The sequence below is a fragment of the Sceloporus occidentalis genome, unplaced genomic scaffold, assembly GCF_023333645.1.
Source record: "Sceloporus occidentalis isolate IW3139 unplaced genomic scaffold, rSceOcc1.0.p SCAF_96, whole genome shotgun sequence".
Lineage (NCBI taxonomy): Eukaryota > Metazoa > Chordata > Lepidosauria > Squamata > Phrynosomatidae > Sceloporus > Sceloporus occidentalis.
Genome location: NW_028317076.1, coordinates 3,740,951 through 3,757,229, shown reverse-complemented (window position 1 = coordinate 3,757,229; position 16,279 = coordinate 3,740,951). Strand labels below are relative to the sequence as shown.

Below are 16,279 nucleotides of genomic sequence, written 5' to 3'. Positions count from 1 at the left end.
TGGCTGGTTCTCTGGTAGATGTAACGCTGCTGCACAGCGTGGGTGCAAGGAATTGGGAATTGGACATGTGGCTGGTGCTACTGCCACTGCTGCTGGGAATCTCCATTTCCAACTTCTGCATCTCTCCTTCACTTAGCGTGCCCTTTTTGTGCAGAATCTCTTGCACCCCATGGACAAACATGTCCTTCCAAGTTTTCAAATTATTTTTAAGGGCCAACCTGCCATTAACCCTTGGGGCACAGAGGGTTGCAAGCAAGTACTCTGGGGTGTCCATGATAGCTTGCATGCCACCTGTCAACTCCTCTGTCAGCCTTCTGATCTTCATTTCAACATCCACATGTAATTTGTTGCCCAGGGAGACCTCATTTTGTTCCAGGAAGTCATGCATTTTAGCTTAATGTATGTAAGTAGCGAGAATGGCTTCAGGGCTGCCACCATCAGCCTATTCCCCTCTGCCCAATGGGCTAGATATCCCAATGTTCAGTGGACATGGAGTGAAGAGCCAGCTGTTCTAGGATCTGCCCCATCATATCCTGGGTGGAGCTGCAGCGGATGTCCTGACCTAGATGGTGATGGGGTAGATCTGCCTTCTCCTGCTCCTCCCTCAGCTGCTGGATTCCCTTTATGCTGTGCCTGCCTGTGCTCCAATCTGCTGCACCAGCATCTTCCTAAAAGCTGCCAAGATGCGAGCTGATGTGTGCTGCTCATCCACTGCAACATGGAGTAGAAAAGTTCTATAACCTTGCTGCCCTTCTGCCATAGTTCTGTTACCCCTGTCACCCTGTTTGCCTATATCAGCTACAGTGGTACTGTCTTCCAAATATTTGGGCAGCCACCAGTGTGAAAACTACCAAAGTGTGATCAAGTAAAAAAATGCACATTAGTATTCATTGACTCATTGCTGGCATAGATCACAGGTCACACGCCCGAAAGGTCAGCCCTGGCACGAAGATTGCATCCACAGGACTTGTCCAACACCCAGATTGCATCCACAGGACTTGCTCAGTACCCAGGTTGCATCCGCTGGTTGTTTCTTTTTACCTCTAAAGTTTCTTACTATATCTCCCCTTTATCACTTACCTTGCTAAAGTTCTATGGTGGGAGCCTAAGGTCTCTGTCTCATTGCTCCATCGCAACGTGCGACACAGGCCTTGCATTCCTACCACCGCAGTCAGGGCTGTGGCTGAGTCAAATGGTGGCAGAGACAGAAGGATAGGGGTGCTGAGCAGTCACTGAATTTTTTTTCAAAAATGTGCACCTGCATCGGCACGGCCCTGAAGAAAGGCATGCTGTGCATTTGCAGTGCTCCATAGGCTGGAGGTGAAGTGGATGGTTTGTCCAGCTGCCTTGGACAATTGGTCTTCAACAATAAGAAACAGTGGCTGCTGGTGTGTGGTTGGCACCAATGAAGCCAGTTACCCCCGAAGAAAAGCTGCATTGTGGTGTGTATGTAGGAGGTGGTTTATACAAGAATTGGACGTCCTAACATCTTACCCCAGCTCACTTCTTTATGACACAACTTGCACCTTGCAGTTCGCCCATCTCACACACAGTCAAAATGATCCCACACTTTATTATGGCATTGTCCACAAGGCAAGGTAGAAGTGGTACTAGAGTTTTTCCATGATAGTGTTAGTGATGATTGTGATCAATGTTCCCTCTATTTTTTTTGTCCTATTACGAAAGTATCTGCACACTGAATGCTTGTGCAAATGCAAACCTGAATTTGTTTCCAGATTATTTTGACACAACCTCTCTTTCATGACTAAATAAAGCTACCATCACCTTCAGAGTCTCTTTGTTCTCTCCTTCACTGTATTACAGCTCTCTCGTTCTTCCCTAATGTAGTTCAGGTATAGATAAAAAAACAAAAGGTGGAAACAGCATTGCAGGTATAGATCAATTAAATTAGACATACAAACCCTGTTTTTGCAGGTATAGAGCACATGAAAAAAAACATGTAAACTCAGCATTGAAGGTATAGATTAAATAAATAATGCATTAAAACCTTATATTTCAGGCATAGATCACAGGTTGCACACCCAAAACAGCCCTTTCTCTTTCTTTGTTCTCTTTATCTCCTCATCCTTTCTTTATTTCTCCTCCTCTTTCTCTCTCCCTATCCCCCACCTTTTCTCTTCATCTCCCCTTTCTCTTTTACCGCTCTTTTATTTGATCCCCATTTCTCATTGTCTCTCTTCTCATCCATTTCTCTTATTTAAGTTTATCATTCCTCCGATTTCACTTTATCCCCCTCTTTTTTGTTTAGCTCTCCCCTTACTCTTATATATATATATCTCCTCTTCACTTTGATCCTCTCCTTTTCATGTCTCCTTTTTCCTTAATGAATGTTAGTCAACAAATCAACCTTTCTTGATACTGGAATATTTATGTAGTCTGTAAGCTTGTGAGCAGCGTCCTCTTTACCTAATGTATTGGTTTGTCTTAGTATATTCTAGTCTCACCATTCCCTTTGAAGATATGTATTGGAAGAAGTGCTGCTTAAATTGTTGGCGCTATATAACTATTAAAAAAAGAATTTCTAACTGTAAATGTTCATTATTAAGTTAAGCTTGCCATCCAGTGGTAACAGACAATATTGCAAGGTTTATATTACAATGTTTAACCACCAGTCTTAAAGCAATAGCCAAACTAATAACTGGATTGGTGAGAGGGGCACCTAGTCGGGAACACCAAGGCACAGAAGCTCAGTTCATCTTTAGATGGTCCAAGTAAATTTGTGATACCATTTAGTAGTAGGATGTAAAGTCACATAAGTTATTCAAGGCTTCATAGCTCCCTATTTCAGATGACACTCTAAAGATAGCTAGGTGTTTAAATCTCTGCTTTTTATAATAATGTTTGGGCTGTACAATTGAGTGAACCTAAAACTAACAGTGTAAGTTGTGGAACGCTTCAACCATTGGAGCTTAACCAGAAACTAAAGTGGACATTTCAATTATGGTACAATTACTGAAAACTTGATTGGATATGATGTATTCATCTGTGGGAAAGCGAGAAAAAGGCTAAACTTACCGGTTTGAATTTCCCGTTGTTTCTGAACATCTTTCATACATGGATCAGATGGATGTTCTATAGGTAGAAGGAACCACTTGAATTATCTTAGAGAAACTACTGTTTAAATGTATTTGGCTCTGTAATGAATGCAGTTACTTTTATAAGCATTTCTAAATACTGGCTCTTATAATGATCTCATAATATCAGTTTACACAATTATTTATTCTTAATGCTAACTGAAACAGTAGATTGTCTAGTGGAGTCCAGGAGCAGGGGATGTGCTCACGCATGCAAGTGCACTAGACAGAATGTTTTATAGAGAACACTCCTCTTAGAGGGTAGACCTCAGTGCAGCAACTCTTTTGGTGTAAAGTAGAAAAAGTTAAAGCAAAAAGAACGGTAATTAATTCCATATACCAAGGCAGGCAGAGTAGAATCAGAATGGTCAGGAGGCAAACCAGGTACAGGATCACTTGGTTGTTGAAACAAACTAATCGGAACAAATGAGCAAGAATCTGAGAAGGCGGGTTTATATAGCTGGTTAACAGGCATCGGGTTGAGGGTGCTTTAGCAATCAGCAACAGGTATTCCAGACTTTTGGGAACAGCAGCATTGTAAGTGGAATTAGGGAATGTCTGCTATATGGATCTATCTGGTAGTCAAGAGACAGAAAAGCTGCCTCCAGTACAGCAAGTGCTTGGTCCAAGACTGGCTAGGACCAAAACATACACATTGCCCCATGAGTGTACGCAGACAACAAAACTGGCCTGACAAGAATGCATGGTCCATGTCTTCCTGTTAATGGTATTTGCATGCGGTGCATTAAGGAACATATTAGATAAACGTCACATTTCTCTGGTGACTAGGTCCATTGACACATATAAGACAGTTTCAGCTTTTAAAGGATGTGCAGTGTAGGTAGAGCTTCATTAGACTGCTAAAGTGCCCCCTTCTGTTTCTACAGACACCTTCAGCTTTGACAGCTTGACGAGAAGCAGTCTGTTTTGACATTTTTGTTAAATGCCAGGAATTTATTTGGTAAAAACCCAAGGTACACGGATGTTTTGTTTTGTCCGTTTCTGTTATGTTGGGGAATCTAGTGGATTTTTTGACTAAAAAGGGAGTTTGCTTGCCAGCTGGATATCAGCTCTGTTAGCACTGTGCATTATGAAGGACCAACACAAATGAATGCCCCCTGCTAGAACAGCTTGGTTGACCCTGTATATTAAATAGCTAAATCAATAAGGGTTCTTCAGCTGTGCATTATACAAGACAATGGGCATTAAATGCTATTCTTTCCCCTTATTTCATGACCGACTTCTCTATTAAGCCAAATTGGTTTCAATTTGCTTCTTTTGTATAAATGTATTTCATTAGTTCTGTGTTTTATCCCAGTCAGTTAGCTCCAGTGATGCTCTTAACCTGCTAAAGTTGGCCTTCCTCAAATTCAGGGTTTTGGTGGAGTCTCTACTAGTTTGCGTTTGTGAATAGATCTCATCTCCATGTTTTGGTAACGGTTCCCCAAATGCTGTCTTTCTTGGATATTCATTAAATATATATATATATATATATATATATATATATATATATATGTGTGTATGTATGTATGTTATAGTTCTCACCAGATCCCGAAAGGTGGTGTCCTTTCTAGTTGGTGTCTCCACTAATTGTGACACAAAACAGCCTTTAACTACGGTAGGCTCAAAACTTTGCTCCCTTTTTCTGAAGTGCGTGATCGCGTATTCTAGTCAAATCTCCCATTAAAATGTGACCCATATTTGCAGTGTTTTCAATTTGTGATAAAAGCTGATCTTCCATCTCAGTACTAATATTTGGGGGCTTGTAGCATATACCATATACAATTAATGTATTGCACTTCTTTGCGTATTTGTAACAAGTAACTGGCTCAAAAAGCAGGGGATAGTTCAGAAGCGTGCCCCCTGTGTCCAAATGACTTCACATCCTTTGAAGCATAAATAAATAAAAATAAAAACCACTTTTACTTTGAAGCTCAATCTTTAATATGATGATGGCTTAACGGGCAACACTAGACATGGAAAAACTACATGTGAATTACACCCACATACTGTATGTCAAAGTAACTATATTTTAAGGGTTTAAAGAGGATTATTAAATAATGCACACAACTCTATCATTTGTGATTTTACCAATTTTATTAGAAAGTAAAACATATGTAACTCTTACACTCATTATCATTAAAAATAAAAAAATACTTAATTAAGAGTGGTCCAAGACATTTAATAAATAACATACACATTTCAAGACTATGAAACACTGTTAGCTTTATAGTACACAAGAAAATAACAATAATGATTTACAGTTTTGAAAAGTGTCACCTAGCCTGTTCCTGCAGAATTGATTATGAATGTTTTATCCGACAGGTTAACACATTGGTTGCCGAGTAGTTAAAAGAATACGTCTGTTCTCGGAGTACTGATCCTTTAAATCATCTGCTTTTTGGGAGTTCTAGTTCCAGCTGGGATCTATCCAGGCCTTAGTGTACTACTGTATAAATGTTTAATATTATTAAAGAAACAACCTATGTGCGTGCAACAAACAGTGCAAAAATACAACAAAAGAACCATAACTGTATCAAGTAACATTGTTATTGGTCTTGTAATATTTTGCAAATGTGATTTTCCTGCAATGGATTCCAAGCCAGGTGATGCCACCCACAAATCACCTGGTGTCTTTCTTCAACAAAGTATAATCTTCCAGAAGTTTTCTCTTCTCATTGAGCTTTCTGAGAATAGCTTCCATTAAGCAAGAAGCAAAGGGAGGCTGAAATACAATCAGAAGAAAAAGTATTGGACTATTGAACCTGACTTGTGCTGCTGCATGGAAGTTCTCAATAAGTGGGCACAGAGGTATTAAATACCAGTTAGTCCTAACAGCTTGTCAACATGATGTCTGCTTATCACCTAAACACTGATCATCCCGGTTAGCGCAAATAATACTGTGCTCTATCTTAAAAATGAGCACAAAGCAAATGTAAAATGAATAACATAAAACACTACTCAACAAGTTATGGTTTAGTGATTGTGTTAATGATGTAATTTACAATACTAGTAGTTCTGATGTTTATGTTCAATCATCTGATCAATATGCAGTTAAATTCGCTCCAAGGACAGTCAAAAAAGGACAAAGTTCTTTATCTGATTGCAGAAGAGATAGAAGGAATTATCAATAGACTTATTTTTACCTATATATTTTAGAACGCGACACAAGTGTTCTGCTCCATGACCATATCAAAGAAAAAGTTTTTTGGCTTGGTATAACAAATATTTCCCTTGGGTACATTCTAAATCAGGTATAAGTGACACTTTATATAAACATTATCCTAAAGAGATGTACCCTCTGAGGCTACTCTGGTTTTCTTTCTTATACATTTCCTATGCATTCCCAAAAACCGATGCCCTAAGTGGATTGCACGCATTCTCACATGAGTTATTGTCCTTATTCTCTCTATGGCTGGGTTTCTCAAACCAAGGATAGCAGGTCACCTAGAAGTCTCTGCTACATTTTCATAAAAATTTTTTTTGTGATTGGGTCAGATCTGTGTAATGGGACATTAGCACCTAGATTTTGTGTTTAGAAGCCTCATAGATTAAGTGTATTGTTGAAGGTCTTCCTGGGGGGGTTGGTCCCATAATGGTAAATGGCACCACAGTGTGTTTTACCCATGCGATTAAGTTACCACATCAATTTGCAGGCAAGAACGCCCTTCCTGTCTCCCTCAAACCATCAGAAGCGCCCAGTGAACATCACTAAACGTTGTCCCTTTATACTACAAACATAATGTGACAAGATATAATCTTAGTAAGAGCAAGCCTTGGCATCTGGAATATCACTCATAACATAACATTATTTTCTCGCATGACCATGATAGTATATCAAGGATCTGTAACAAATCAAAAAAGTTTACAATAAAAATTATAATTCATCAGGTTTTTCCACCATGTACATGTAGATGCTTTCTCCTCTAAGCTCTCGTTAACACAGTCCACATCACCTTTGTCATATAGTGTCCACTGTCAGGTTGTAATTCTGCAAGACTATGGAACACACCACTAAAAAAATCTTTTTTCTCTTACACACATTCTGTTCAAAATGTTTATGAAGTATTTTACTGAATGGCCTCAAGGTGGTGGTAGTGAATAGTGCTAACAAAATACGCAGTCTAAAATCATATGGGGCAGTTAAATGTTTGTATCATTCATTTAAAGATTCAGTTTATGAATGAATTCATTTTTGTAAACAGGTTCAGAATCTAATAAAGATGGCACCAGTATATTATATATATATATATATATATATATATATATATATATATATATATATATATATATATATACACATATATAAAAGAAAAACTATTGTTTATCACTATTGTGGGGAGACACGCATTCTAATTGTTGGTGCTAGGTATATAGTGAGGCGTTCCTAGATTCTACCATTCTCATTGTGCATGCATGAGGCCTGAGGTGTTTAGTAAACACCTCCATTGGGAGATGCCAAGAAGGGAACCGACTCAAAGTTGCCCTTTTTCTACTGGGTAAGACAAGCAGCAGTCTTAAGGTTCAAAATAAACAGGTTACTAATATTTAATCAACTATAAATAACAGTAAATGTAACAATTATTTTACTGGAAGGCAAAAAAAAGCCTTCTTTTTTCGCCTTCTGTACCAGTATGTGTTAACGTGAGTTATTTCTTTTTTAAATTGCTATTTATTTTCACTATTGTAACAGCGCTACGGAATATGCGGCACTATATAAATAAATGTGAAGTAGAAAACAAAATTATTAAAGATGGTGGTTAAGATTAGGGCTGAAACAACGAATCGATAAAATCGATAATAATCGATAACGGAAATCGTTGTCGACGATTTCCGTTATCGATTAATCGAGTGATCGATTCGTTGTTGGAGCACTCGGCTCCTTTTACTTACCTCCGCGAGCGTTCCCCTCTTCCGCTACACGCTCTGCACTCTCCACAGAGCGATTCGCGGAGGTGGGGGTGGGGTTTCAGGGGATGCAGGGCAGGGTGGGGATGCAGGGCAGGGTGGGGATGCAGGGCAGGGTGGGGGGGCAGGGTAGGAGACTGAGTGCAGGGCAGAGTGGGGGTGGGGATGCAGGGCAGGGTGTGAGTGTGGGGGCAGGGCAGGAGACTGGGTGCAGGGCAGAGTGGGGGTGGGGGTGCAGTGCAGAGTGGGAGACTGGGTGCAGGGCAGAGTGGGGGTGGGGATGCAGGGCAGGGTGTGAGTGTGGGTGCAGGGCAGAGTGGGGGTGGGGATGCAGGGCAGGGTGTGAGTGTGGGTGCAGGGCAGAATGTGGGGGCAGGGCTGGGTGCAGGGCAGAGTTGGAGACTGGGTGCAGGGGCACAGTGCAAAGTGCTGGGTGCAAAGTGCCAGGGCTGGGTGCAAAGTGCCAGGGCTGGGTGCAAAGTGCCAGGGCTGGGTGCAAAGTGCCAGGGCTGGGGCAAAGGGCTGGGGCAAAGGGCTGGGTGCAAAGTGCCAGGGCTGGGTGCAAAGTGCTGGGTGCAAAGTGCTGGGTGCAAAGTGCCAGGGCTGGGGCAAAGTGCTGAGTGCAAAGTGCCAGGGCTGGGTGCAAAGTGCTGGGTGCAAAGTGCCAGGGCTGGGTGCAAAGTGCCAGGGCTGGGTGCAAAGTGCTGGGTGCAAAGTGCTGAGTGCTGGGTGCAAAGTGCCAGGGCTGGGGCAAAGTTTCTTGAACAGTAATAGTCCACCTCTTTTCAGAATGTTTGGGGTTATTTTGTTTCATAAATATTGTGTTTGGGTTTTTGTACTTTGAAAATATTGTTTTTTTATTACATCATAACAAAATAAGAATGTTAATGTAAATTTTAAGTTGTTTTTTAACATCCAGTTCATTAAATTTAAATAAACAAAAAATTTGCATATTGTTTTTTTTATCCGATTAATCGAAAAAATAATCGGCCAACTAATCGATTATTAAAATAATCGTTAGTTGCAGCCCTAGTTAAGATAGTTAATACTTTTAATAGTTCTTTGTCTGTTCTACAAGCATGGATTTGCCTGGATATGACCGCTCACTTTTAATAAACTTGGTTGCTACCTTTTCAGAAAGGAAAAACCAAAGCCAGGTTGTACTAAATTTCTACTGGAATGAAACAACATTTAGCCATAAATGGCAAGTCAGTTGCTGAACCGATTTAAATGTAGACTAATGCTTCAAAATCATTTTAATCTAGTTTTAAAGGGATTTTGGCTTTTTTAAATTAAGCCTGTTCTATTAAAATAAATAAAAGAGGACTTGCAATGCATTTACAACGATACTGATAAGGTACATAGGGAGAGATATCTTTGCTTCCACGTCCCAAAAAGATTCCCTACAGACAAAGCATTCAAGACCTTTGTTTTTTTTAATTAACTATATCAGACTTTTTTTTTTAATCCAACAAAATTAAACTTCATAATTAAGGAGAGTTTCCTATTTAGATTTTAGAGATAAAAGGGCAGCAAAATACTTCCAGTATTAAAATAATTAATAATAATACAGCCACACTGCAGAAACACAAAAAAAGACTATTTGCAAACTACTTATGTGTGTGTGTATATATATATATATATACCTATATATATATATATATATATATATATATATATATATATATACACCCATTGCTGGATTTAGTTCTATATTTACTTACATAAAAAGATACACATAATGCTTTATTTTATAAATCCAAAAAGAAAGAAAGAAAGCGCACATCCACACTAATGAGCATACAGTGCTAATCAGATATTGAACTGGAATTATTTCCATTCTGAAGCTAATAATAACAACACAGAAATCCGTGTTCCAAAACCTTTTTAACCTGCACCTGATTTCTGGATTATGTGGATTAAGATGCAAGGTGCTTTGGATCATTCAGCCTCAAGATTCAAATAAATCATATTTAAAAAAAATTGAGGTGAGCATGGGAACGATAACGAGTACCTTCTTTGCATTTAGTTTTAACATATTGAGCTACTTGCTGTTCTGTATGTATCGAGCTTCTTCCGGTTTTAAATAAATATATATATATATATATATATATATATATATATATTACAATTTTGAATTTCATTTAATCTGGGGAGCACTATTGGGAGCATGCATAAATACCGGTATGTCGTTCATGTGTATTAAGCAAATTGGCAAGCATTAAAATCAGATTAAAGTAATTATTGTACCTCATCAGAAAATAAATGCGTCGCTCTTTGTGAGGTTTTCCTTTAATAATTAGCTATGTTATTGCATAAACTGACACTCACAGTAGGACCGCAGTCCTGAGATGTCCGTATCAAGTGTCTTTATCTAGCGACAAACTGAAGCTAATATTAATGGTGGGGCATGAATACCGTGAGCTTGACGCATAAAACAAATGTTTAAAAAAATCTAATTAAGAGACGCATAAAACTCTTCAATTAGAGAGCTCATATTTTCAAGTACTCTGTGATCCCCCAAAATAAATCTTAATGGAAGTTCACAATAAACGAACTAATGGTTCACTGAAGGTTGCAGACTCCCTGCCATTAAACAGTAAAGAGCAATTACTGATTAGTCGGTACCAACTTCGACAACCCCCTCGGCCCCCACCAATTCCACCCTAATATATAAAGCTGGGCTGTAAAAAAAAAAAAAAGGAAAAAAAGTATAGGGTCTTTTAAACATTATTGTTCTGTAACTGAGGAATACAATTAGCCTGAAAATGATCCAAAGGGATATGATGTAGTTCATTATGTTAAACAGCAAACGCCGTGGTTTCCTAGTGTTCATAAAGACTGCTCTATTAAATTTATCTCCAGTCAATAATTAGGAGTCCACAAATAAACCCAGGCAATTAAATCAATACTACTGGACAATTATGTTCTATAGACCTCGCTCAGTGGCACAGAAAGACACTCTATTTTACATAGCAGTATTAAATGGTCTGGTGCAACAACCAACATTATAGCTTCTCATTAGCCGAGCTGCGGAATAGGGTATAACGCGGAGAGTATCTTGCCGACTGCCCTTAGCCATATAACTGATAGATGCTAACACCTTAAACGCAATGGACTCGTGCTCCACGTAGAACCGTTATGGCGGAAACATACCCATACGTTATATGCTTAGTTGTCTGACTCGAAACTAATATTGGCTTAATAGTTACCATTTGGAATATTTCAAAAGAAATTTGACTGCTTTTATGGGCCCTTTTCAAGGCAAGCGCTTTCTCTCCTAAAACAATGGGAAATATTTAAGCTTCTATCGCTGTTAACTGGATGTTTCTATTCATTCTATTCAGAAACATTAATCAGAACTTGTGTATCGCATTGTGACGTCGGGTTACTTGCCACTGACATCAAATGGAGACCTGAGATTATTGTATTATCTATATTATTGTATAATGTATTCCCTAACAGGCCATTCATTCTTTCTGTAATAATGAGGTGTACAGCGACCACCCCCAATTCTCTGGCAATCATAAGACTGAATATGTTTTAAATGTGATTGAAATACTTTGACAATGCAGTGTTTTAAATCTATTTACTGGTCATTAAGTGATAATAAATCACAAGATATTTAACGGGATACCATTGTCAGCCAAAGGCCAGATCTGTTAAAAAAACAACAAAAACCAGTGTAAAAAACATAAACTTGTAGACACATCGAGGCATTAATGATTTATAGTCATTGCATGACAACCGCTGTCTTTTTTTTTTCTTCTTCTGCCTACAAGTGCACGTATCAAATACTCCAATGGGTCTCTCAGTAGGTGGGATTATTTCACAGACAAGGAAAACTTACATGAAACAGAAGAAAAGTTTCAAGAATTCTTGTAAATGATGTCAAAACAAAAGCAAATCTATGGCTTGAGAAGCAGAGCTCTCACCTGCCAATAAACTGCCCTTGATCACTTGCAAGAGGGGTTCTTCCCAGCTGACTGGATGCGCGCAGGAAGAGAGAGACTTGAAAGGGAAGAAGAAGTATCACACAGGTCACAGCAGCAGTCTCAACACAACCCTCCGGGATTTCAACTAGTCTCAACCTTGTCATCCTCTACGCAGCTTTCCACTCTGCCCAGAAAATGTCGATAGGAAAAATGTTTGAGGGGCCTCTGGTGGAAATTTTTTTTCATTCTTTCTGCATCGACAGGATGCCAAATCAATATTTAGTTCCCACTAACAAGCTGCTCGAGGTCTCGGTAGAAAATATTGCAGAGAGTGCGGGAAGACACAGTAATAAACAGCTGTCTGACTGTGAGGAAAACATGAATTGACTGGAAGCGGGTCCACAGTAAAAGGTCACTGAAACCCGTGAACTCTTCAGGTGTCCCCCCCCACCGAAGAGAGCCCCCCTCCGGGGAGGGAGAAGAGAACGGATCATTGTATTTGCAGGAGACGGCATGGATGCCTGGCAGATAATTAAATTAGTCAATTTGTTAAGATTCTGAATGGGTCCTCCTGCCTTTGAGGTTTTTTTTTTTCTTGTTAACCCCTTTTGTGAATGCTGGCTTAGCCACTTAGCGCTAAAAGACTAAGCAAGGTGATGCCTCAAGCCCAAGCAGTTATCTCTTAATGTACCAGAATGATCTGTAGAGCAGTTACCACATGCATTACCTTTAGCTTGTGGAATTGGCTATATTATCTATCATCAGTGTTTTGGTTTATTTGTCATTAATAATATTAACGACTGGTATACGACATGGTCAGTGAGCATGTTACTTTGAAACGGATTTGCTTAATATTTTGGTTTTCTCGGTAGGTCTTATAAAACCAGTCATCACCGACAGCTAAACAAATACAAATCTAAGCAAGTGTTGTGTCCCGAGAATGCTTTAATACAGCATAAGCTTGCTTTCCATTCCTTGAAAGGTCCTCTTTCTCCATAGCTGGTAAATAGAAGCCTTCCAACTGCATGAAAAATGTTAACTGTGACTTAGTCCGCTGCACTCACACAGCATGCCACGGGACTTCAAAGGATTTAATCATTACTAACCAGAATCAGCTCCAGTCATCAGTACATATACGGAATCAGTGGCATTACCATCTGTAACTACAATAGTAGGCCAAATCTTTAAAAGGGTCTTTTGGCTGTAGTCCTTTATAACAAGGGAAATGTTTTTGGAATTTTCACTACGTGACTCAGATTCACACACAGGTCTTCTTGTAAACCTTTGCTAACAGCTCTGGTTAGAAGAGGCTAAACTAGTAACCCGAGACTAGATATGGTCATGAATCACGTACGCGTTCGTTGACCGTTGCAATAGTCAACAATCCTATTTTAGAAAATCAGAGCAAAAGGGTTTTATTTGGCATACAATAAGTAGGGCAATAAAGACACATATACCGTATTTGCCCGAATATAGGCCACACTTTTTCCCCCCACTTTAAGTCTTTAAAGTGGGGCTGCAGCCTATATTCCGGGTCTAGCGCCCGACGCCCGGGACATGCAGTTCTGGGCGCCGGGCAGGCAGCGGGGTTAGGATACAGATCCTCCGCAGCGGTGCAGGGGACCCGTATCCTACTCTCTGATACGCCCAGACAGCCTCCCCTGCCAGCACTTCCCACGGGGGGGACATCTACGCAATACGCGTATACAACTGAGCTGAGTGCCGGCACCGGAAGTTGTATTACGTAGATGTCCCCCGCATGGCCCCGCAAGACAATCGGGAGTCTGCCACAGCATATCTCAAGGGGGGGAGGACAGAGTGGCAGCATATCTCGAGGGGGGGGCAGAGTGGCAGCATATCTTGGGGGAGGGGGACAGAGTGGCAGCATATCTATTACAAAACTTTTTCTTTAAAAAAGCACCAAACTTTTAGGGTGTGGCCTATATTCAGGTGCGGCCTATATCCGAGCCAATACGGCAGTATGTGTGTATGTGCGTGTGTGAATACACATATATACTGTTTAAATGTTTGGGGACACTTAGCGGTTTTCATAGAAAAGAAGAAATTTCTAGCTGTGTAACATAATTGGGAAAGGGTTTTCTAACGATAAAGCAGTCTTAAACTTGGATTAGTGAACACAACGTGCCATTGGAACACAGGAGTGATGGGAGTGATAAAGGGCCTCTGTACTCCTATGAAGATATTCCGTTAAAAATCAGCCGTTTCCAGCTACAACAGTCATTTCCAACATTAACAACGTCTATAACGTCTGCACTGTATTTCTTAACCATCTGATGTTTTTTTAATGGACAAAATGTGCTTTTCGTTCAAAAACAGGGACGTTTCTTGACCTCAAACTTTTGATCATAAAATTATATTGTATTAATGTCCCATAGTAAGCGTGTAACCAGATGGGGTAAGATCAGGAACAAGCTAGCACTTGACAGACCAACATTTTAAAAGTTGACTTTGCTAGAAAGAAAACGTTGCCAAACTACTAAATTCTGCTAACTGTCATAACATCATCTCCATTCTCTTCACCTTTGCAAGGCTGCTGGGATTGTATTCTTCAAAAAGGCTAGAGACAATTCTACAGATCCTAAGAATGGGAAGTGAAGATGGCTGCTGCTCTGGCATACAGAGTATAACACTTATTATATAATATACATATTAGTTACTTTAATTTAAAAATAGTCATTTTTGCCCAGTTTGTGCAAGAACATTTTAAAGAAACAAGGCTAACACGTAATATTTGTTCTTTTACTTCAAAGCTTACTCAGGAAGTCCCCATGTTAATAGCAGAAAGTTAAAAATCCACCAGGGAGTATTCTCAATACCTGTCCTTCAAGAAGCTTCAATACGTGGTTCATCCATTCTTTATCACATTCTACTAACCGCCTCATGTTTGCTAGTTCCTAATGGGAGGAAAAAGAGACACAATAATTTATGACAGGTTTCTGAAAGCACTACGAACACAGAATAAAATTGCATTGCATTTAGAAACACCTTGCATCGAAAGTCATCAAAGTGCTCCATGGATACATTACACATCCTTATTTTGCTAATAACATGGAACAATCAATATCCCTGTATCTCCCCTAAAAGCGTGAAATGGCTGCATGGACCTGGTCCAGGATTACCCAGGCTACATAAAGGTCGCGAGACAGGTTTCCTCAACTGCTGAGCTATCCAGATTTCCATTACATTAACTACACAAACAGCAAAAAAAAGTATTCTCTTCCCCCTCCAGAGCTGTTAAGCCACTCAATACATCTCGAGCACTGTGAACCAAATGTGATCTCCCATTATGCTGTGTGCTAGGAGACATATTTTCAAAGACAGGTATCGGGGTTCACACGGTTTTCTATACGCAGTGCAGCTAGGTCCGTAAAAAGATCCAACAGTAATTGCTCCACGACAATCGATCTACAGATTCTGCCTAATGCCGCTTTTGGTACGTCACGATACTGAAAAGATAGGCATTAATAGCGCTACTCCTAAGAATAGGTGCATCAGGACAGATGAACTCTGTGTTTCTGAATAAAATCCTGTGTGTGTCGGTTTTGGGTTTTAATTCCACGATCTCTGTGATCGTCTGCGGCAGTAAGGTACTGTAGAAGTTCATTCCTTGTTGGTGTTTGGGTAGGTTGTGGTTTTGTGAGGTCTCAGAGATACAGTGTCTCATGAGTCTCTGAGTAAGTGCATTCCGTGTGTCCTAATAAATTCAGCGTTTCATCACTGTAAAGATGAAAAAACACTGCTGAAGAGGCAAATGCCATCCTAACGTCTGACTCTTCTGTCACCGACACAGTCAGAGTTTGACCCGGCAGAATTTAGTGACAGCGCTAGCCTTACATCCAGTGACTCAAAGGTGTACAAAGTAGGAAAGTGATGATGTGCGCAAAAAATTATCAATAACACTCTGTGTAAGATAGAAAATAGACGTTCCAAACAAATCTCAGCTTGTGTAGCAAGATCAGTTCTCCTTCATAAAGGATCAGAACCCCTTTAAAAAAAAACAAACAAAAAAAAAACAAACCAGGAATAAAGTGCTTAGTGCAGTACTGGCTGTATCAGGAATAAGCATTTATAAATGATAGATGTATTGCACTCACTCTTCCATCAGGGCATGCAAAGTTCTACAAATATGCAATATGGCACAGGGTACAGCCAGGCATTTAGACTTTATGAGGCAATGACAGCCAGGTTGTTCAGTGTTTTTGGAGAAATAGTGTGGGCCTTGGTCTCTCCATTACTAAACAAAAGGTTTCCATTTATACTTGGACAACATTTACATCTGTGTGACGTTGTTGAAATTTTTGCTTCACTTTTGACACTGTG

At 39.8% G+C, this 16,279-nt stretch overlaps 1 protein-coding gene across 1 annotated transcript in view; it reads right to left on the bottom strand.

Moving 5' to 3' along the window:
• Window positions 1–622: 622 nt before the first annotated feature.
• Window positions 623–16,279, bottom strand: part of LOC149284280 (centlein-like) — a 162,626-nt gene continuing 146,969 nt past the window's right edge. Inside the window, exons 28-29 of the mRNA XM_089496969.1 lie at window positions 14,776–14,853; window positions 623–847 (exon numbers count right to left, since the gene is read on the bottom strand). Of these exons, the coding sequence (XP_089353095.1) occupies window positions 623–847; window positions 14,776–14,853 (303 nt within the window). The remainder of the gene's footprint in view (window positions 848–14,775; window positions 14,854–16,279) is intronic.